Below are 21,890 nucleotides of genomic sequence, written 5' to 3' on the forward strand. Positions count from 1 at the left end.
AGATAAATAATGAAGCATTGCATGCTTACCTAGTCCAGGAGGGAGGGTACGGGGATATCCTTGAGGATCATGGATAATTTCACAAGAACTCATCATGATACCAGGACCATAATAATAGCCAGTGCTGAGATAGATTAATTGAGAGGGGCACCACTGTGTAGTTGTTTGTTTCCCCTGACAGCACTATAAAACACCCACCTTTGTGATGTCATGGAGGCAAATCCCTGGTGGCAGCAGTATGATGGACTCAATTTTTCCACTCCTCTCGCCCACCATGAGGTTCTCAGCCAAATAGTTAGCAGGTCTTCCCCTCCACTGAAATGAAACTTACCCCACAAAGTGACACATCCAGAGTAACCCAAAGATATGATGACCCAGGGAAAGAAGGGCTTATCGGAGCAGCTGGGGATCCGAAGTCAGTAATAACTGGCAAAAAAAAAAAATGTGACAGCTAAACAGAATATTAAAACTTTAGTTAAGGCTAGTACAGCTGAGTTAAAACATTCACTGGCAAGTCAATCAGACAAAAGGATTTTTATGTATTTTCCATCTACATATAACATTGAACAGAGTAACATGAGATGCCCTTACCTTCACTGCTGCAGTATTCTTAACCTTAGGGATTCCCTGCCATGGAAGTCCGTCATCCAGCCAGTATACCAAAGACTTCCTGTTGCATTTAAAGGTACACCTGAACATCACTCAAACATTCCTTGTGTACCATAGGGCATAAAGGTGATGTTCAAGCTTACCATAAACAGACTGTCTTTGTCGCCAGTCTGAATGCATCTTTTCACCATCATTTTGTTTATCTGCATCTGTTTTGCCAGTTCAATGCATTTTCATTCTCCAGTGATTACCCTCACCTGTTTGCAATGCAGATAAGTGCCCCATTGGGTTTTTTTGTTTTCTCTTGCTTTTTTGTGCTCCTTGAGGGTTAATGTCATCAAGGAAGGGTAAATGCCAGTATGGGAGACAGATTCCCCACAAAGACTCCCACAATAAGTGTCTTTTTTTTTCTAGAAGCATCTCATGATCATATGTCTTGTTCTATTTGTCAAGCATTCATTCCAAACACCCATTGCAATAGACTTTCTTCTCTTTCCCTGTATCTTGAGAACCAGTGTCTTAAGCTTCTTGCTAAAGATACAATGGGTGGAATCTCCCGCCCCGAAGGCCAGCTATTAGGGAAGAAGAAAGGAAAATAGGTACAACTGGAATCTTCTGCAATCCAGCCTCTGACAGGTATTTTTCCTGAGATTGTTACAAACCCGGAGGTTCACCCAGCTGTGTTGTTGGATTCATCTACTGCAACTGTGTTGGAGGCCAGTGAGGTTCTGACTGGCAGAACATCCAATGAGGCTTTGCATGTGACTGTATCAGATGTTCAGGGAGGAGCCACAGTTGATTTTTTCCATGGGGCCTAGGGGAGTTCCTCAGATTTTAGTTGGGGAAGAAGTTCCTACTACAGATGAGTGTCCTCAGTTTTTTGGAGGGGACATTCCCTTAAAAAAGAAACAAAAACTTAAACATGTTTCTTCTGCTCCTAGGGATCCTCAATGTGAATGGCAGGCTTTCGCTCAGGGGATATTTTCTGCTTTAATGTCTTTAAAGGCTCCTCAAGGGGTTTCAGTTCCTGCTCCTCCTTGGTTCTCTACTCCCCTTAAAAGATCTAGAGAACAATATTCTTCTGAGACTGAGTCAGGTTCTGATGACAAATCCCTGACGTATTCTACTCAAATTCCTTCTCCTTTGGACTATAGATCAGAGGAGGAGGAATCTTTTATTCCTGATGCTCCTTTTGAGGAAATTTCCTTTAAGGAATACGATCTCTAGGATGATGGATTTTTTAAAGTGGGATTGTTCTCAGGTCCCTGATATCTATAGGAGATAGTATGATTTGCTACAGTTAGAGTCTCCTAAACCTGCAGCTATTCCTACTGTTTAGGCTGCTTTGCTGGATATTTTTTTCCAATGCCTCTCATGCTCCTGAGTCTTTACCCCCTGCTCCCAAATCCTGATAGGTTTTATAGGGTGGCTGATGATTGTTTCTTTTTGCATAAATGTCCTGCTGCTGACCCTTCTGTGGTCTCTGCATCCTCTGATAAGCTGTCTCAGTTGCTTCCTTCATCCAAGTTATTGTCTTCTGAAAAAGCAGAACTATGGAATGGCTAGGTAAGAAGGTTTACACTTCTGCTACCCTAGGTTTTTGGGCTATTAATTATCAGACCCATATATCTAGGTATGTGTTGGCTCTTCTTTCACAGGCCTGTCAACTTATTTCTGATTTTCCTGAGTCTTGACGATAAACTTCTGTTCTTTCCTTGCTAGGGACTTCCTCTCAAGTCATTCATCATTCTGTTAAATGAAGTTATGATGTGACAGATGCCTCTTCTAGGGCTGCTGTTTTTGGTTCAGTCATGAGGAGATGTTCATGGTTTAGGCTCCAGCCTCTACTTGATGATACTAAAGCTACATTGATGGATGCTCCTCTGGATTCTAGACTTTTGTTTGGGGAAGCTGCTGCTGGTTTGTTTAAGTCCCTTTAGGATAAGGGCACGACTTTACAAGAGCTTTAACATGTTTTTGTTTCTCCTGTGCCTAAATTTCAGAGAAACTATCCCACTAAGCCTGCCTTTGTTTGTAGACATTCCTGCCCTTCTACTAAAGACAAGAAGAGTGGCAAACAGGCTCCTCCTGCTAAGGCTACTCAGTTTTCAGGGTTTCCATAGCCTTCCTTTCCAGACAAACCAAGTGCTGTAAGACTATCCATCTCCTCCCAGTCATATTCTCCTTTCTTTTTGCCTTTCTTTTTCTCTTCCTGCTTGGCTTGATCACTCAAGATTCTTGGGTTCTGCCAATCATTCTTCAGAGGTGCTTCAAAGTGTGGAAATCTGGCACTTCATTTATGGGCATTCCTCAACCTCCTCAGGAACAGCTTCTCTTTTTCCCAGAGGTTCTTCATACTCTCTTGACTGAGGGTACTATTCAAGAGGTGCCTATGTCCCAAAGGGGGGAAAGAGTTCTACTCCAGACTGTTTCTAGTGCCAAGAAAAGAGGCCACTTGGAGACCTATTCTAGACCTCTCTCCTCTAAACACTTTTTTAAAGTGCCTTCTTTTCAGATGTTGTCTCTTCCTATTCTGTTTCCTCTTATGCTTCCTCAGGCCTATATGGTGTCTCTGGATCTCAAGGATACTTTTCCAATCCATCCTCCTCTCAGGAAGTTTTTATGTTTCTCTGTTTCTTCCTGGCATTTTCAGTTCTCTGCTTTGCCCTTTGGCCTCTCTACTGCCCCATGGGTGTTCATCATATGCCTTGCTCCTGTGATTGCTTTTTGCAGACTACAAGGGATCCAGATATTTCCTTACTTAGATGATCTGTTGTTAGAGGTGTCCTCTGCAGAAACTTTTTTGAAAAATCATTTCACCATTTCCCTTCTTCAGTGTCTGGGGTTCACAATAAATTTCAAAAAGTCTTCTCTGACTCCTTCTCACGATCATGTTTTTCTGGCTTGCAGGATTCCGTCTGTGCTGATGATTGCATCCCTGCCTCCTCTGAAGGCCTTAACTCTCATTTCTTTCTTTCACACTCTCCTTTCTTTGGTTTCCATTACCACCAGGGAATTTCTGAGAGCTCTGAGTTTCATGGCATCCACCATTCCAATGCTTCCTCTGGCCAAACTACACATGAGAAAGTTTCAGTGGTTTCTGAAGTCAGTGTGGCTTCAACATGCACATCTTATAGACTTTCTAGTTACTCTTCTTTCTTGTCTCAGACAGGAACTTCACTGGTGGATTTGTCAGTTATCTCTGAACTCAGGGATAATTTTTCATCCCCATCTTCCCTCTCAGGAATTGTTCACAGACACTTCAGATGTGGTTTGGGTTGACTTTTGGCTCCCTAAAAGTACAGGGTATGTGGTCACCTCACCAGGTAAGGGAGCACATCAATGTCAAAGAGATAAGAGCTGTTCTGCTGGCCCTTCAGACATTTTATCCTCTTTCCTCTCCAAGGCCTCTCAAGGTATTCACAGATAATACCACAGTGATGTGGTATATCACCAAACCTACCTTCTTTGCTGGTTGGCACTTCTGGTATGGGAACTTGCTGTCAAGTAACAAGTGACTGTTCAGGTGGTTTATATCCCTTCCAGTCAGAACATTATGGCAGACACTCTGAGCAGGTGCTTAACTCAGTCCCAGGAATGGATGCTTCACAGGGATGTGTTTCTGGGTATTATTCTCTTGTGGGGTACTCCCCCTTTGAACAGACAACTTCTTCTGTTTTGTGCCACAGTCCCAGGTCCTCTGGTATAGTTGGTGGACACTCTCTTATTTTCTTGGAAGGAAATGTTTATTCATGTATTAACTCCCCTTCCTCTCAGTCCAAAAGTTCTGTTCAGAATTCAGCAGGATGCTCCCAAAATCTTGTTGGTGACTCCCTTATGGCCATAACAGCACTGGCTCCCTCTATGTTTGCATCTAGCCAAGGAAAATCATCACAAGTTACCTCACAGGGTGAATCTAATCACACAAGACAAGGGCTCTCTCATCCATCCCCACTTGTTCATGCTTCAACTGACACTGTGGGTGATAGGATTTTGATTCCTCATAGACACCCTTTTTCTGAAGACGTGCTGCAAGTCCTGCAGGAGGCCAGGAATCCTACTATTAGGAAATCCTACTTTTTCAAATAGAAGAGGTTTTCTATTTGGTGTCTGTCTCATAACCTGAGCCCACTTACTGTAGATGTTCCTTTGGTTCTCTCTTATTTGTGGAGTTACTCAGTGCTGGTTTTGGCCTATTCCTCTATTAAGGCCCACTTATCATCCATCCCTACTTGTCTACCTTTATCTCCTCCTTTAGCTTCTAGATTTGAGGTTAACAATTTCTCAAAGGCATCATTAATATTAGATGTCCTAGTAAGTCTATACCACCTCCCTTGGATCTTAATTTTGTTTTGGAGAAGTTGACCCAGGCTCCTTTTGAGCCTGCTGTTTCGGCTTCACTGCAACATTGTTCTTGGAAGACTGTTTTGTTGTTAGCCCTTCCTTCTGCCAGATGGGTGTCTGAGTTGCAGGCAGGTATGGCTTGTCCTCCTTTTTTGATTTTTCATGAGGACAGGGTGTCCTTACACACTAATCCGTCTTTTATGCCTAAGGTGGTTAATGAGCTTTCCCCTTAATCAGTCTATTAATTTGCCTACTTTTTTCACCTCTCTGCAGTCTGAAAGTGAGAGGGTGTTGCATACTTTGGATGTGCATAGGCAACTCAGGATTTATTTGGATAAGACTAAGACTATTTGAAAATCTGATCAGTTGTTTCTTTTCATTCTAGATCTTTGGGTCTAGCTGTATCTAAGCAAACTATTTCTTCTTGGATTTCTAAGGCTATTTCCTTTTGTTACACTTTTCATGGCAAGAGCCTTTCTTTTTCAATTAAGGCTCATTCTACTAGAGCTGTGGCTTCTTCTGGTGCATTTTCAAGGGCTTAGGTACTAATTCTATTCTTGAAGCATCTACCTGGTCTTCTGTGCATAGCTTTACTAAGCACTACAAGTTGGATGGTATCTCTACAGCTAGGACTGGTTTTGCTAGTGCTGTTCTCCATGGCTTCTTAAGGGACTCTTCTTCTTCTTCTCCTTCCACCTCCCAACTTTCCTCTTCAGCTTTGGCACTCTCCCGAATGTTAAGAATACGACAGCAGTGAACGTAAGGACATAGTATAGTTGTGTAAAATCTTACCATAACGGTAGATGTCCTTGTCTTCACTGTAGCACTCGCTCCCTCTCTCCATCCCCCTAGTCCTTTGCCTTCTTGGATGTACAGGTTACCTCTTGGGTTCCTTGGACTGGTGTTCTTAATAGGGCAATCAGTTGTGTTTATGGTAAGCCTGAACATCACCTTTATGCCCTGCGGTATGCAAGGAGTGTTTGAGTGACATTTAGGCGCACCTTTAAATGCAACAGGAAGTCTTTGGTATACTGGCCAGATGATGGGCTTCCATGGCAGTGACATTTAGGCGTACCTTTAAATGCAACAGGAAGTCTTTGGTATACTGGCCAGACGATGGGCTTCCATGGCAGCGAATCCCTAATGTTAAGAATACTGCAGAAGTGAAGGCAAGGACATCTACCATTGTGGTCAGATTTTGCACAACTGTAGTTTTAGAGGGACCAAGATCAATAACAAAGACAGAAATCAAACAGTGGTGTGTTTGGAACAGTTTACAAACAAATTTGTATTTCCATCTGGGGTATTTGATGTTAGTGATCACTTCAGAAATGGTCCATAATTCTGTAAAGGTTTTACATTATATTTGAGTATAATTTGTTAGTGTAATATTTTGGGAAAGGGCATGAATGGAAAGTGTACAGAGAGATGGATGACAGAAGAGTTGTAAATCTAAACAGAGGAACTTTGCTTTTTTTCCTTGTAGCTTATTATATATTGCACTGTAGTCTGCATATGCATGCAAAATGACTAACGATTTAGAAAATATGTCAATGTTTGGCTTAAAGTACGTGCCTAAAACAGAAGGACAACATCCAATGAAATAAAATTTAGAGTGCCAAAAGACTACTGTCAAAAGAAGTAAATATTTTTTTTAATGAGACTAGCTATACAAAGCTGTCAGGTACCTTTAAAAGTACAATGCAGCTTGGTGTTGACACTATTTAAGTTAACTTGGGTCAGTTACATGGGTAAACTGAAGTATGTTAGGAGAACAAAGGGCAAACCATGTACTTTTTCTATCTATGAAACCACCATTAAATAGCTTCATCCTCTCTATGCTGAAAACAGCAGTAGTATGTTACTGGCCAAGCTAACCTAGAATATATTCCACAATTTGATCGGTACCTTCCACCATTAGGTTCATAGGCCCCTAGCTACTTACTAGTGTATTGATCAGTGAGGATCTTTAGAATCTGAGCAATACATTCTCATAAGGTTTTTAACTTTTGTATAAGTATGAAAATCCCAGAGATGAGCAGAAATTTTATATGTTGACACTATCCATAAGGGACAAGGGAACTAAACCAAAGATGAATTTCTGGTTAGCCATCAATTCTTCCAAATTATGTTTAAATCGTGTATGAGAAGTACTTTTTGGAGTGGAAGACAATTTGAAAGAAGTGGTATTCTCTGTAATACATATGTATCCTTGCAACATATTCTATTAATGATCTCAATTTCTTTTGCAAGATTAATGTCCAGATTTTTGGCTAATTTTTTAATCTGTTCTCATGAAAATTGTATTTTTTTTCTAGTAAATCACCGAGGATTGCAGTCACTAAATAATGACAGACATTTGAGTTTCAGACTTAATATCCTTCAGAAAAATAACTCTAACACAAACCCTGTTATTCTAGCAACTTTCTATGTTTTAAAAATGATAATCCCAGCGAAACAACAAAATTGCAAACACACCAAAGGTGAATGAACGCCAGGAATACAGGATACTGTGCTGGAAACACTTAATTTATTGACATAAAATAGGTTGAGCGCTTTCTACAGAAGTAAATCTGTCTTCTTCAGAACATCATAGCATGGAATCATGACGCTTATATATCATAATTGAAGTAAAAAGCCCGCCCAAAAGCTCCACTTTTATGCATAAGTTCCTACAAACCAATTGCTGAATAAGTGTAGCACTTATTCAGCAATTGGTTTGTAGGAACTTATGGCTTTACTCAATTATGATATATATAAGCGTCATGATTCCATGCTATGATGTTCTGAAGAAGACAGATTTACTTCTGTAGAAAGCGCTCAACCTATTTTATGTCAATAAATTAAGTGTTTCCAGCACAGTATCCTGTATTCCTGGCGTTCATTCACCTTTGGTGTGTTTGCAACTTTCTATGTTTATAGGAGCAATATTTACAATCTGTCACTATTTTTGAGCCTTTCACCCCCCCCCCCATTATTTTAAGCTTTGTCTAGATTTTTTGTTCTAAGAGGTTGAGAGGTACGTTAGAAGATATATATGTTTTCCAATTAATTGATGGTAGCTGAAGTCCCTTAGGTGAATGGTGTTTGTCTGAATGCATAGGGACTCCACATTAGTTAGGTAGGAGTTATGGGTTGAGGGGAACATAGAGGGTATCCTATACTTAACCATGATGTGATAAGGGGTCTTGTTAATGGGAAGATGGATATGGAAGAGTTCCAGATCATTATCTCATTTAACTACAATGGAAGTGAAGGTTTTTTTTTTTTTGCAGATATGAAAACACTGCCATCTTTAGTGCCTTCATCTAGTGCAGTGGGCCTGAACATGTGGTGGGCATTGAAATCCTGCACTGATTGGGTGCTCTCAATGGTCTTGAACTAGGTGACTGTCAAAATGAATATACTGATATTTTCCAGGGTAAGGAATCCTTGTAGGGAGTGTAGTTTTTTCAGGCTCCTAGTATTGAGAAGCAGTACAGCTATGTTATTCACATTCTGTTTTGTTATGTTGGAACCTTTTAAAGAATGACATTGCCTAAAAAGGCACTATGGGGTGGCAAGGTTATTGTCAGTATATGAAAGCTTTGGGAGAATATGTGCAAGCCGTCACTGGCAAAGCAGTTTGGGCTGTCTACCATCTTCTTCCAGGCTGATATTTATTGAGTTCCTTTCAAAGATACCAGAAGCTAAACCAGTTGTTGAAATCAGTAATTGTTCTTGAAGAGAGTAAAATGCTTCTTAAAACTAGGTTCTTACCTACCACAGATGAACATTCCATCATGTCTCTCTAAATATAGTTCAGGGAGGGATGTCTCAAGTCATTTACACCCATGTGCCCTGTGATGATGTCATATGTGTACTTATGGTACAAGGATATGAGTGCCTCCATGATGTGATGAATCCTGGCATCTGATAGGCAGCTGACAGTGACCTTCTCCTTGAACAGCTGGGTGAGTCACAATCACGTCTCCTCTGACTAGAAAGTTGTATTGTGTAGAGGCTTTCCTTATGAGTTGCTGAACTGAAACACTGTAACTCTAGATATGTATTTCAAGGTGAAGTCTACCTGTGTTCTTTGTTTGTAAGGTTGCCATGGGTACTTATATCTTAGGTTACATTTTGGAGGCCTTAGTGTTGTTGTTGTCTTTCGGCTTTCCCCGGTTAGGGGTTGCCACAGTGGAACTCCGGTCCGCCAATGATTGGCAGTAGATTTTCACGAACGCCGAGGTGCCAGCTCGACGTTCAGCCTTCAGCAAAGGCACGCCCATTTACGCATAACTTTCGAATGCCCACCCAACTGCAGGGAGGACATGCCGACTGCACACAGAAGGCACTCCCCGCACTCCAGCCGAGAATCGAACGGGAGAACCTCTTGCTGTGAGGCAACAACGCTACCTCTGCACCACCGCAGACTTGTGTAGTTAATTTTAAGAGCCTCAGCATATGCAAATCTATGTGTTTGGTCTGATATGTGGGTGTTATAGATTTAGTGTGCTGCATGGTGTTGACAAACTGCATGTTATTTGTAATGTTCTTTTTTTTTTCAATTCCTTTTTATTAGGGTTATATCAAAACCAAATGAAGACAAAAAAACGATATAAAAGAGAATAAAACAATAACAAACAATATACAGACCTACAAACATAAAACCTATATACATTAGATAACCTATATACAGTTCTCATCTATATCAAGCTATGCAGCATACAGAAATATGCGTTACAATCATGTCAGAATGAGTTCAGATATCATTTTCCAAGTGTCCTTCTGGGTCCTTTTTTTCCTCATGGAATACCATAAATATTTATGAGCCAGGAGTTGTTTACTAGCTGTTTGCTTGAATCCATCCCAAGTTATTTTGGACCTGTCTTTCCAATTTAATGTGATGTAATATTTTATTAGCATAAATGTTGTAACTAGAATGTGCATGTGATTATTCTTCATTCCTATAGGAGGTACGTGTAAGTGGGCAAATTTCCAGGATAAGGTTGATTTTTCATAGCCCATTTTCTCTAATTTGACTCATAAGGCACACCAAAGTTTGTATGTACATTTACAACTCCAAAATATATGAATAATATCAGCTTCTTTGGAGGGGCAGAATTGGCAAAAAGGTGGGAGTTCTTTGTACATTTTATTTAATATTGTGGGCATAAAATATGCGTTGTTTAGGATCATAAGTTAAGTATATCTGAGCTTCTGAAGGAGAATGTCTTTGGAAAATTTCTGAATTGCCTGTGCAATTATATTGGAGGTAATTGAAGGATCTTGTTTTATCCAGTAATTGGAGTGGATAGCTTCTTTCGTGTGTCTAAGTGAGATAATGAATTTATAGGTATTTGAGATCATTTTTTTTTTCTGTGTCATCATATCCCAAAGTGTTCTACGTGTATCTATATGTTGATCTGGGATGTCAGTATCCTTCCAAAATCTGTAACATACTTCTTTCAGTTGTCTTATCATAATTGTATATTTAAACGGGAGATAAAGTTTGTTTCTAATATTAGTTATAAATTCCTGCCTAAGTAGATAAATGTCTAAAACTGTCTTTTCTTTCAGTAGTGGGTATGAATTCAGGTCAATCATCTTTTCATTTAGTTGAATATTGGGGTTAAGGTGTAATGGTTGGAAAGTATAAAAAGCAGTTAATAGATTTAGCGATTGGAAGAGATTTTGTGTTATTTTAATTTGTTCCCATATGTCGTTTTGTATTTTGTATCTTCTTCTGGATATTCCCTTTAGAAATGGGAGGGCCTTGGGATTAAATTGTAATGTTTTAACATAGTTATGATATAATTTCAACCAGGTTGGGCACCACATATTGATTTGTTCCCTGTAATTTGCAATATTAATTAGTCTACTACCTTTGGTAATTTCGTAATACAGTTTAAAGTCAGGCAAGCCCACCCCACCTTTGTCCTTTGGATATATAAGTTTTTGATAACTTATCCTGCTGGGTCTTGGATGCCAGACGAATTTTGAGAGTGTTGATTGTTATTTGTAATGTTCTAATGTGAGAGTTTAGATTCCATTAGCCAGTTTAAGTAATAGGTGGTTGTCAGTAAACATGAGAAAATTGCTACAGTGTCTCAGGGTTAGTTACAGGGATAATTGGAATATGCAAATCCATGGTTCCAGGTGCTGACTAATATGGACTGAAGGGGCATAGCACCTTTGAGGTTTGGAGTTGATTATTGGAGGTGCTTTTCATTGACTTGTGTTGTAAGTTGTTTCCTTTCCATGAATAACATAGCTACACTCTTCACAAACTAATATGCAGTTGTTGCAGGTGTGAGGGGTGGCTGGTTGCTGAGTGTGGTACTGTTCACACCACACTTGATCAGTATACAGATCTAGTGAGCTGCACTCAGTGGTGTGAATTTCAGTGAATGGTTTCAAGGGACAAATATGCTCCTCATTATTTAATTCAGGCCTGCTTGGTGATAACTCTACTGGGTTTGAACCATTTCATAGGCATTAAAATGCTGCTTTGACTGTATATTCATATAAGAAGCCTTTTCAGTTCTTTCTCAGGCAGAAACTGTAGGAATAATTACAATGACATTGATGAATTATGCTGGGGACAGATCTGGGCTATAGAAAATCCTGATGAGAAATATTTTGGAATTTCTGCTGTCTGACGGTGCAGATCCTATGGGAGTGACTAGCATTAAGCCTATGTAAAGAATTATTGTTTAGGTGATTTTTTAAGTCACTTTCATGTTTTAGTAATTCTTGTTTTTCCCAATAAGTCACCACGCTGCACATATATTTCAGTCATCACCATTGTCATGCTACCAAAATAGGGCAGTGCCACTACAAGGCTTATTTGGATGAGATAAGAATAATATACTCAGACATCTGACTGAAGATGGGGTGCAAATCCTCTACTGGACTGACTGACTTTTTAGTAGCATTTTCTGCAGTGGAGTACGTGTTGATTTGTCGCAACAGGCACTGGCCCTGGAGTTATTAATAGTGGGCGGGGGGGGCAAGGGTTGCAGGAGGCATAGTGCCTGCCTGAGGGAAATGAGAAGATTTGCCCCTCACAAAATGAATGTCTTCTACCTTTGCTTATTCACCTTTAGAATACTTCATGTCAGCATTGATATCCTAGCCCCTGGGCCTGTTATGATCCCTAATACGAAAAGATTAATTTGTATCACATTTCCCACAAAATCATGCCTCTGCTGTCTTTGGAGGACTGACAAGAATAGAATTATAAGAGGGTTATATTTTATCCATGCTGTATGGATGAATCATTTAACAACTTGATATCCGTATTAGATTTGATAATGAAATGAAACAGTGCATTAATGAAAATTAGATCATGGGCAAAGCATTCATTCAATATCCTATTGGAGAAAAAAATTTTCCAACAGGATATTAATATACATGTAATATCAGGTAAAAAAACAAGTCCACCACTTCATGACGGTGTAAGAAAGTGCCACAAAGCATGGATGAAAAAAAAAAAAAACAAATGGGCACCGTCTTCTTTACACTCACTAACAAGGCATAGCTATTAACCAAGAGTAATGAAAAAGTAAATAAAATAGAAAAAAGTCAAGTAGCAAAAGTAACTGAAACAGCAATTACATAGACTCGCCCATCCAAGCCACATTTAGCCAGCAAGAAAAAAAGCAATACAATTTATGTTTGTTTGTGTGTGTGTGTGTGTGTGTGTGTGTGTGTGTGTGTGTGTGTGTGTGTGTGTGTGTGTGTGTGTGTGTGTGTATGTGTGTGTGTGTGTGTGTGCGTGCATGTGAGTAAGAGACAGAGACAAAGAAAATGCCCGTATGTCTCCTTGCTAGCCTTTTCTACTGTAATCTTCAGTTATTTACCATAAATTCAAACATTTTGGAAGATAGAGTTAAAACATGTTTCAAAATCAGTTTCACTTGAGAGGCGTGTGTGGTTTGCAGTGATTTACACCGTAGGATTTTTTGTCATTCATTTGCAATGAAGAGGTATCTGAAGTGTAGTCAGTCAAGAAAGTTGCTCTGTGTGTGTGTGTGTGTGTGTGTGTGTGTGTGTGTGTGTGTGTATAAACTGAATGTTTGTGTATGTAACCATGTGAGGTTCTAATTTCTTCGTTGATAATAAATTACCTGCAATAAAGCACGGTCAAAATGAAAGGTACAATTAATGTATGTGTCTGTGTGTGTGTGGGGGGGGGTGGGCATTTTAAATAATTAACATAACTTGTATTTTAGAACTAAAATACTTACTCTAACAAAAATGGCATGTCCTACAACAACTTTAAACATTAGGCAGAGGAAATGTTTTAAATTAAAAAAAATATATATATATATTATATATGAGAATTGATATGCTTAATATAGGTTCACTGAGAGGATGCAGCTTGGAAGTGGATGATATGATGATACGGAGGAGGCTGGACAGCCTATGTATCCAAGAGACAAGATGGAAGGGCAGTGCAGCAAAGCCACTTGACTTGGGATCCAGATTTTACTACTCAGGTGGAGGGCAAGCTAAAAATGGTGTAGAAAATGTGGTGAGAGAGAGGCTTCAGAAGGGATATCATCAGAATTAATGACAGACTCATGGCAGTTAAACTCCAGTGTAATAATAGGGTAGCATTCATAATCTCAGCCTATGCCCCACAGCAGGGTTGTGATAGTGAGGAAAAGAGTGCATTCAGATAGCAGTTTCAGGACCTACTAGATAAAGCAGGACAACATGAATTGGTGTTGATAATGGGTCCACAGGATATGAAGACTGCCTGGGTCCACATGGGTGGGGCAACAGAAATAAAGAAGGAGAAGCCATTTTAGACTTCTCTCTGGCAAATGGCTTGATAGTAGCCAACACGTGGTTCAGAAAGAGAGACAGTCACAAGATAACATACAAGAGTAGTCAACATGCAACTCAGGTAGACTTCCTCCTAGTAAGGAAAAGGCACTGGGGTAGAATCCATGATTGCAAAGTCATCCCCAATGAAACAGTCAGCACACAACATAAACCACTAGTTGCCACAATCAGCTGCAAGCAGTGGTCAGAGAAGGCTCTAAGGTCAACAGAGCCTGAAGACCTGTAAGTTGACTGGAGAGAAAGTACAGCAGTTCATGGAATTACTCAGGGCGTTAGCACCCCAAGAAGAGGAGGAAATAGGTGGAGTTGAAGAAGAGTGGCAGCACCTAAAAACAGCATTTGTTAGGACTACAGAAAAGATATGTGGCTGAGCCAGGTATGGAAATAAGGTACATAAGGAAAGCTGGTGGTGGAATGCAGAAGTCCAGGAAATCATCAAAAGAAAAAAAGGAGTCAGGAAGAAGTGAGAGATAGAAAAGACTGACCAGGCTAGGAAGGGGTTGGCTCATAAAGATGCTAATAAAGAAATTGCAATAGCAAAGAACAGGGCATCGGAGGCACTGTACCAACTTCTGGAAAGTGACTCAGTAAGGGGCACAAAGAAACTATCAGGTTGCAAAGACAAAGACAGAAAGATAAAGAAGATAATTAGACACCCTTCATAAGGGATTCCAGCAACAATCTGCTCACCATAGGACATCAGTGGCAGATAGAAGAAGCATTTCCTGCAGCTTCTGAATGAAGAAACCCCACAGAAGTTGTACTGAAACAGCCTACAATGAGAGAAGAAGAGGAGTCCACCCTAGAAGAAGTAAGAACAGCACTAAATAATATGAAGTCAGGGGAAAGCAGCAGGCACAGATGAGGTCACAGCAGATATGATAAAGATGCTGGGTGAGACAGGGGAGAAATTGCTCCTGAGGGTACTAATAGCAGTATGGAGAGAAAGGCGTATCTCAGACGACTGAAGAATAAGGATACTTGTGCCAGTGTACAAGAACAAAGGGGACATCCACAACAGTGGGCAGTACAGAAGCATCAAACTCCTATCACATACATGAAAGTTCTGGACAGGGTGATTGTTAAACGGATACGCAGAGTAGTAGAATGTAAGATGGGAGATGAGCAATTTGGATTCAGATCAGGATGCAGCACAATTGACCTGATGTTTGCATTGAGACAGATACTTGAGAAGAAGCTAGAGATGAGGAGAGAGTCCAACTGGGCATTCCTAGACTTGGAGAAAGCATATAACAAGGTCCCAGGAAAGCTGATCTGGGCAGTACTGTGGTGGTTTGAAGTCCTGGAAACATTGGTAGAATTAGTGCAGGCTATGTTCAAGGAGCCAATGACTCAAATACGAACAGTGTTCAGCCTCACAGAGGGGTTCCCAGTGGGAGCGGGTGTACATCAGGGTTCAGCTCTGAGCCAACTGCTGTTTGTGCTGGTGATGGACTACATTAGCAAACAGGTTGGAGGGGACAAAACAACACAGCTGCTGTATGCAGACTATGTGGCAGTACAGGCAGACTCTGAGCTAGAACTTCAGCAAAGAATAGGAGAATGGAATGCAAATCTGAAAGCACATGGGATGAAACTAAGCACAGATAAGAAGGTGGTAATGGCAGCAAATTGGGGAAATCAGTAGAAGCTGAGAATAGAGATAGAAGGGAAGATAGTGGAACAGGTAAATAGCTTTAAGTATCTGGGAGGGGTAGTTGAGGAGAAGGGTAGTCTGAATGAAGAGGTCAAAGCTAGAATCAGAGGGGCTGCAGCCAACTGGCATAGAATATCAGGTATAGTCTATGACAAAATAAGGCCAAAGAAGCTGAAAAGTATGGTGTACAAGACAGTGGTGCGACCAGTACTTCTGTATGGTACAGAAACCTGGACAATAAAGGCAGAGCAGTTGAAGAAGCTAGAGGTGATGGAAATGAAGTGCCTGAGAAAGGTGGTAGGATGCACACTGTGGGACAGACGAAGAAATGAGGACATAACTGCAGAAGCCAAAGTAGCTCCACTTGCAGAAAAGATGAAAGAGAACAAATTACAGTGGTTTGGGCAGATGTGTAGAAAAGCAGAAGACAATCTGTTGAGGAAGATTTGGGACAGACAGGAAGAAGGTAAGAGGAAGCGGGGACATCCAGCAAAGAGGTGGATGGATTGTGTGAAAGAAGATCTGCTACAGTCAGGCATGGAATGCTGAAGAAGGCAGGAGTGTGGCAGTGAAATGAGAGAATTGGTGACAGTTAACACAATACCCCAACCCCCATGTAGAAAAAATGGGAGATAGGGGGGGCTGATAATGATAATGATGATGATGATTGAGTACAATGCCCCTTTCGGCATGTACCTCACAAAGGTCATGCAGCAGCTGTAGAGACCTCAGAGGTTCCTTACCAAGAGAATCCAGGGCCTAAAACATCTACCCTCCACAGATAGGCTAACAGTCCTGTCCCTCTACTCAGCCTCTTACAGATTCCTCAGAGGTGACCTCTGTCTGGAATACAAAGCAATCTCAGACCCCCACCTTGATGAGACTGCTACATATCCGCAAGTCAACTCTACTCAAGTAACTCATACACGTGACTTCAACCTGATCTGTGACATCAATAGGACTTGTTGGAGGGACAGGTTTGTGTCCCAGAGATTCCACCGTCTGTGGAATAGATTCCCACTCCACATCAAGCAGAGAACCTCATTAACCCTTTTTAAGCACAACCTGCATAACTGGATGGGGAACAAAAAATACACCCCTGGGATTCTACCTGTGTCCCTGCTAGACAGCGGCATTGGGTGCTAACTGGTTGTGACATGAGCTAAATTCTTGGCTTGGCTTGTAAGGGCCTCAGGACCAATAGCCTACTAACTTCCTATGATCCTAAGTCTGAGATCACAGTAGGCTGAGGCATGGGCAAATTCTCAAAGTTCTACTGTTCCACTATCTCACACAGATATGCTTCTGTGTTTGGTGATATGACCTTTTTTATTCAAATATTTGTAAATTGCTTTTGGGATTTTACGCAAACACTTTAGCAGATAGCCCATTATTTAAGTACAGTAATGTCCTACAGGGTGGGTGTTATTAAGAAAATAACAGACATTTTAGGAGTGGAGAGGACCTCTATGGGAGTTCTGTTATTTCCCTGATAATGCCCATCCTGTTCAGCATTATTGCTTGCCTAAACTAAAATTCAGTTTCATTAGCAGTGCAATTTAAAGATGATAACTTCTAAACCATTGTAGTCTTCCTTTCTTATATTCCAATACAAATGCTTTGGGTTTTTCTTGCAAATAGAACTTGGATAAACAATTTAACATAAAGATGAAGACGTACTTGCATTGAAACACTGAATCCTCCTGCTGACTCCCCAAAAATGGTAACAGATTCTGGATCACCACCAAAGCTCCTGATGTTCTCTTGCACCCACTGTAGAGCGGCAACTTGATCAAGGAAACCCCAGTTTCCACGAGCATGTTCATCACCAGTGCTACAGAAAACAGATATAAAGTAGGCAAATTGAAATGTTTATAGCTACTTCGACTTTTCTTTAAAATAGTGAAAGACACATGACATGATGGGAAAAGGCCATAGCATATTTAACTGGAATAGTCTTCCAGATCCTGTTTTCTATATACTGATGTTGTATAAAAGCTCTGAGGCCATCTCGCGAACCTAGTAGGAGGAATGCTCGTTATTAATGTCATTACTCATCCAACACAGCAAATACCTTGTATTTTGTGAAAATAAACAAACTGTATAGTTTTACAACTATTGTTAAATTAATATTCCTGTACAGTGAAACTTTTTTTCTCATATTTCATAAAACTACCTCTCTCCTTGTCTGACATATATTATACTGTAAAAGGAAGAATATCTATGACTCTTGCTGTAATGCCAAGGGGGATCTGTTACAAGCACTTGCATGCTATATGCTCATGATACACTTGCTCAACTGAGCAAATGTTCAAATGTCCACTAATTTAACTTACCATAACTATTTGGCTTCCATATCCCTACAAGATCATTAAGTCTGACCTTTAAACTCCCTTCCTGTTACTTAACTCTAAAACTCCCTATCCCACTCCCTTCCCACAACTGCCTCCCCAAACTCATATTAGAGTTCGAGCATGAGCAGCACTCCCACTACCTAAACTGAAAACTCAACCCCCCCCCCCCCCCGGACGTAAAATCCATTCCTGCTCTCTCCCTATGGCTGCTTGCCCAAACTCATAATAGAGTTTGAGCACAAACAGCAGTTTACAAGAGCTACAGGGCACTCTAGTCTCTGGCTTTGAAACAATGGTTTATGAGTGCTTGGGACTTGAACACCTGTAGTAAACCCTGCTAAGGGAGTTAGTTACTAAGTCAGTCTAGTAGATAGCACAAAGCAATGGGTATTTCCTTTAAGATGAGTTGCTGCCCATCACAGGTGTGAAGTCCCCACTCTGGGCCAGTATTCAAGGAGCCTGAATCTTCACCACTTACACTGGGCAGAGAGAGTCACTTGGAACATAAATTGATACACCCAGTATTTCCAGATGCAGCTCTCTGTATCAAGCACAATTTCCCTTAAGAACACTCAGGGAACACACTCAGTCCTGTGTCTGGGTTTCTGCCTCTGTCCAGATCTTCAGTAAGACTCCCGACTGGCACAGATGTAGGGTTGAGTCCTCAGCAAAGTGTCCAAGCCGAGTCCTCCTGCACACTTTCTGTGAAATCAGTGCTTTATGTCCCTGCTGTAAGTAGCTGACACACACACACACACACACACACACACACACACACACACACACACACACACACACACACACACACACACACACACACACACACACACACACCTGGGAAAAGCTGGCACAGATTTACTAGCTGTGCTCCCCTTCTGCCCAAGCTATAAGGTAATTACAGTGCCACCAGACACCCCAATGCCAGTTACTTTAAGGCTCTTAACAAGGGTACCCAATTATACTGAGTGAAATTAATATTAATACAAATGATAGTGTTTGGCCAATGCAGTAAGGCTTCCAGAAGTAGCCACAGTGTCACCAAATAGAAATCCTCTCAAAGTTTAAAATATTCTCTAAAGGACCAGCCACAATGAAAAGTTTAAATATGTTTAATAATAAATAATAAAATATGAAAATAGTAAATATCTAGTTACAATAAACACCAGTTTCAATCACAGGAAATATTAAAAATGACACAGGTGGATAGGTTCACACAATTACAGAAAAAAACAATATTATTTAGCCTGCACTTGGGTATTTATATTTTATGATATCCCGCCTTTAGCTTATCTCCCTATACATAGAGCGTTACCATCTTATAACGTTCTATGGTGCACCTTCACCTTACTCTGTATTAGCCAGCACGGTTTTTTCATGGGTCTTTGCTTTTTGATTATTCATTGAAAGGCTTACTTTGCAACAGTTATAGCAGAATTCCTTTACTTTCTCAACCATAATTTGGAATGTAAGAAGTCCTAATTTACTGCATGGGAGTTTCTTAATTACCCTAGAGGATACTATTAAGTCGCATCCTGCCTCCCCTCATGTGGGGATTCTACTAAATTCCAAGTGGCTGTTATGCGTTTTTGTGAGCCTGCTTATCCCTAAGCATTCTACCTCTTTCAACCTGCTGTTAGGAAGTGTTCTTTTTTGTTACTCACAATTTGTTAATGTCTTTCTTTGATACAATATGTTGCTATAACTGTTTGAACTTTTTAGCCATTGCCAACTCCTTTTACTGATTTATACTGTTAAACTACATCTTATTTCATATTCTATGTCTGCACCTGAGTTATAGTTCAAGGATAGAAAATGCTTTTACTGACAGACTACAAGTTCTAACATAGCCTCATTAGAACAGGCGACTATTGTTCACAGTTGTTTATTACTTCTATTTTAATGATTACATTGTAGTTTTGTAGTTGTATTGTGTAAGCTAAACTGTTGTTAAGTCTATTCTAAGCAGATACTTGAGCTACTTATTACTGCCTCATTATATTAACTCCCTGTTTCCCTACCTTCTTATCCTCCTAGCTGTCTAGACATTACCCTGAACTAAGGATCTTATCTGGCTATTAAGGATACCGTCTCCCACAAGTCTTCCCAATTTGGATCTACTATTTTGCTGTCCCAACCCTTTAATACTGCCTGAGCAGCATTTTTACAAAGTATGTTTATTTCTTGACCCTGCTGATAGCCATTTTCAACTCTGTTTGTTGATCTAACTAAATATTTGGCCTCTGTGAAAGGAACGCTAGCAGCCAGACCCCTCTCCAAGACCTGTACTGTCTAACATCTCCTTTCCCATACCGCATACCTTACTCTTCACAACTAGTTAATTTTCTGCCCTTAGTCACTTGTTGCAATACCACCACAGATCACTAGGTGGCAGTCTAACCAGGCCTCAACCTTTACCCTCTTTTCACTCTTACTAGTTTAACTCCTTGCTATATTTCTTTCCTACATTCTCCTGCCTGGTCTGGTTGTCCAGATATTCCGTAATTGCTAACTCTATGCTCCTACCTGTTCTCATACCACCTTCTACCCTCTAACTAGTAAATAACATATCTTCCCCTTCCATACTTCTGTCTTGAACTTTACCTTCTCCACCTGAAGCTACTCACCTGCTTACCTTCCCTAACTGGGCTGCTCTGCTCACTGATTGTCTCCTTCACTACTTGCTCTAGCCTGCACTGTTCGCCCTTTGGGCTCACTCCGCTCCCCTCCCTACCCCTAATACCCACCCACCCCCAGTGCTGTTACACTTATACCTAACAAGTCACACCCACGTTACTACCTATCCAATCAATCTCAACATATAATTCTGAACTCCTCCCCTACCTCCTCTTCTCTACTCCACCTCTTTATCTAGTACCACTCCTCCTGACTTCTCTCCTTAGCTTACTCCTTACTCACCTCTACACATAATCAGTAACTATAATCACTTCTTTTACAGCTATTTAGTTGGCTATTTAGTTTATCTTCTACTCCCTTCTTCTGACTATCTTTCTAAACCATTACATTTATCTCTCCCTACCTTTTATCTACACTTTAAGCTTCCTATCTTCTGTATATAACCTTTCTATTACACTGCCCTAATGGCCCATTCTCTCAAACCTTCCCTGAAAAACTTTCTTGTCTCCTCTTCCTTATTTTTACTTCTATCCTTAACCTACTCACTCACTGCATATGAACACTACACTCTAAAGCACAATGTGACCTATCTACAAACACTCCCCATCACACATCCCCACAGCCATTTTCATAGCAACATCACCTCTACATCAGCCTATTTACTTCCCATCTTCCATAGAAACACCCATGTTTCTTTCCTCCCCAATAAGCTAACCTCACCCAAGTACTATAAATACTTAAAGATTTCATCCATTCAAACCATAAACATTCTAACAGGTGGAGATATTCATCCAAATCCTGGCCCATCCCCACCAAATACCAATCTACAGAATCCATCATTTAATAATGCTACCTCTTCTTTAATAACTCAGAACTCCCTCAGTATAGCACATCTTAATATTCGTAGCATTAACAACAAAATTAGTCAATTGCATGCTCTCCTTCAGGTTTATCCATTTGATATCCTTTGCCTTACAGAAAGTTGGCTAAAACCTTCTACTCATGACCTAGAAATAACCCCTCCTGGATATAATATCCTAAGATGTGACTGTACATCAAAAAAAGGTGGTGGTGTAGCTATCTTGTTCAAATCTGATCTTCTGGTTTCACTCTATGATGTATCACTACCCTCAAATACCAATGCTGAGACCCTTACTATCAAACTCCAAATTAATAGCTCTAAAGAAATCTATATAGTCTGCTCTTACATCCCTCCAGGAAACAATATTAGCACCCTAGAAAACATTCTCAATAGCCTTTCTACCCATTTACCACAGGAAACAATTGTATTAGGCGATTTTAATATAGACTGGACCTTATGTAATTCCCCCACCCCTAACACCCATATTAATCTATTTGGTCTCAATCAAATAATAAACTTCCCCACTAGGATCCACAAACCAAGTAACAAAGAAACTACTCTTGACTGGATCCTTATAAATAGTCACCCAGAT

At 40.4% G+C, this 21,890-nt stretch overlaps 1 protein-coding gene across 1 annotated transcript in view; it reads right to left on the reverse strand.

The window, feature by feature from the left end:
• The window catches only part of LOC122810353 (fatty acyl-CoA hydrolase precursor, medium chain-like), a 269,878-nt gene that overhangs the window by 107,502 nt on the left and 140,486 nt on the right, over positions 1–21,890 (reverse strand). The window contains exon 5 of the mRNA XM_044081932.1: positions 17,129–17,282. Within this exon, the coding sequence (XP_043937867.1) occupies positions 17,129–17,282 (154 nt within the window). The remainder of the gene's footprint in view (positions 1–17,128; positions 17,283–21,890) is intronic.

This window comes from Protopterus annectens, chromosome 8.part1 (genome assembly GCF_019279795.1).
Source record: "Protopterus annectens isolate FY-2018-M chromosome 8.part1, PAN1.0, whole genome shotgun sequence".
Classification (NCBI taxonomy): Eukaryota; Metazoa; Chordata; order Ceratodontiformes; family Protopteridae; genus Protopterus; species Protopterus annectens.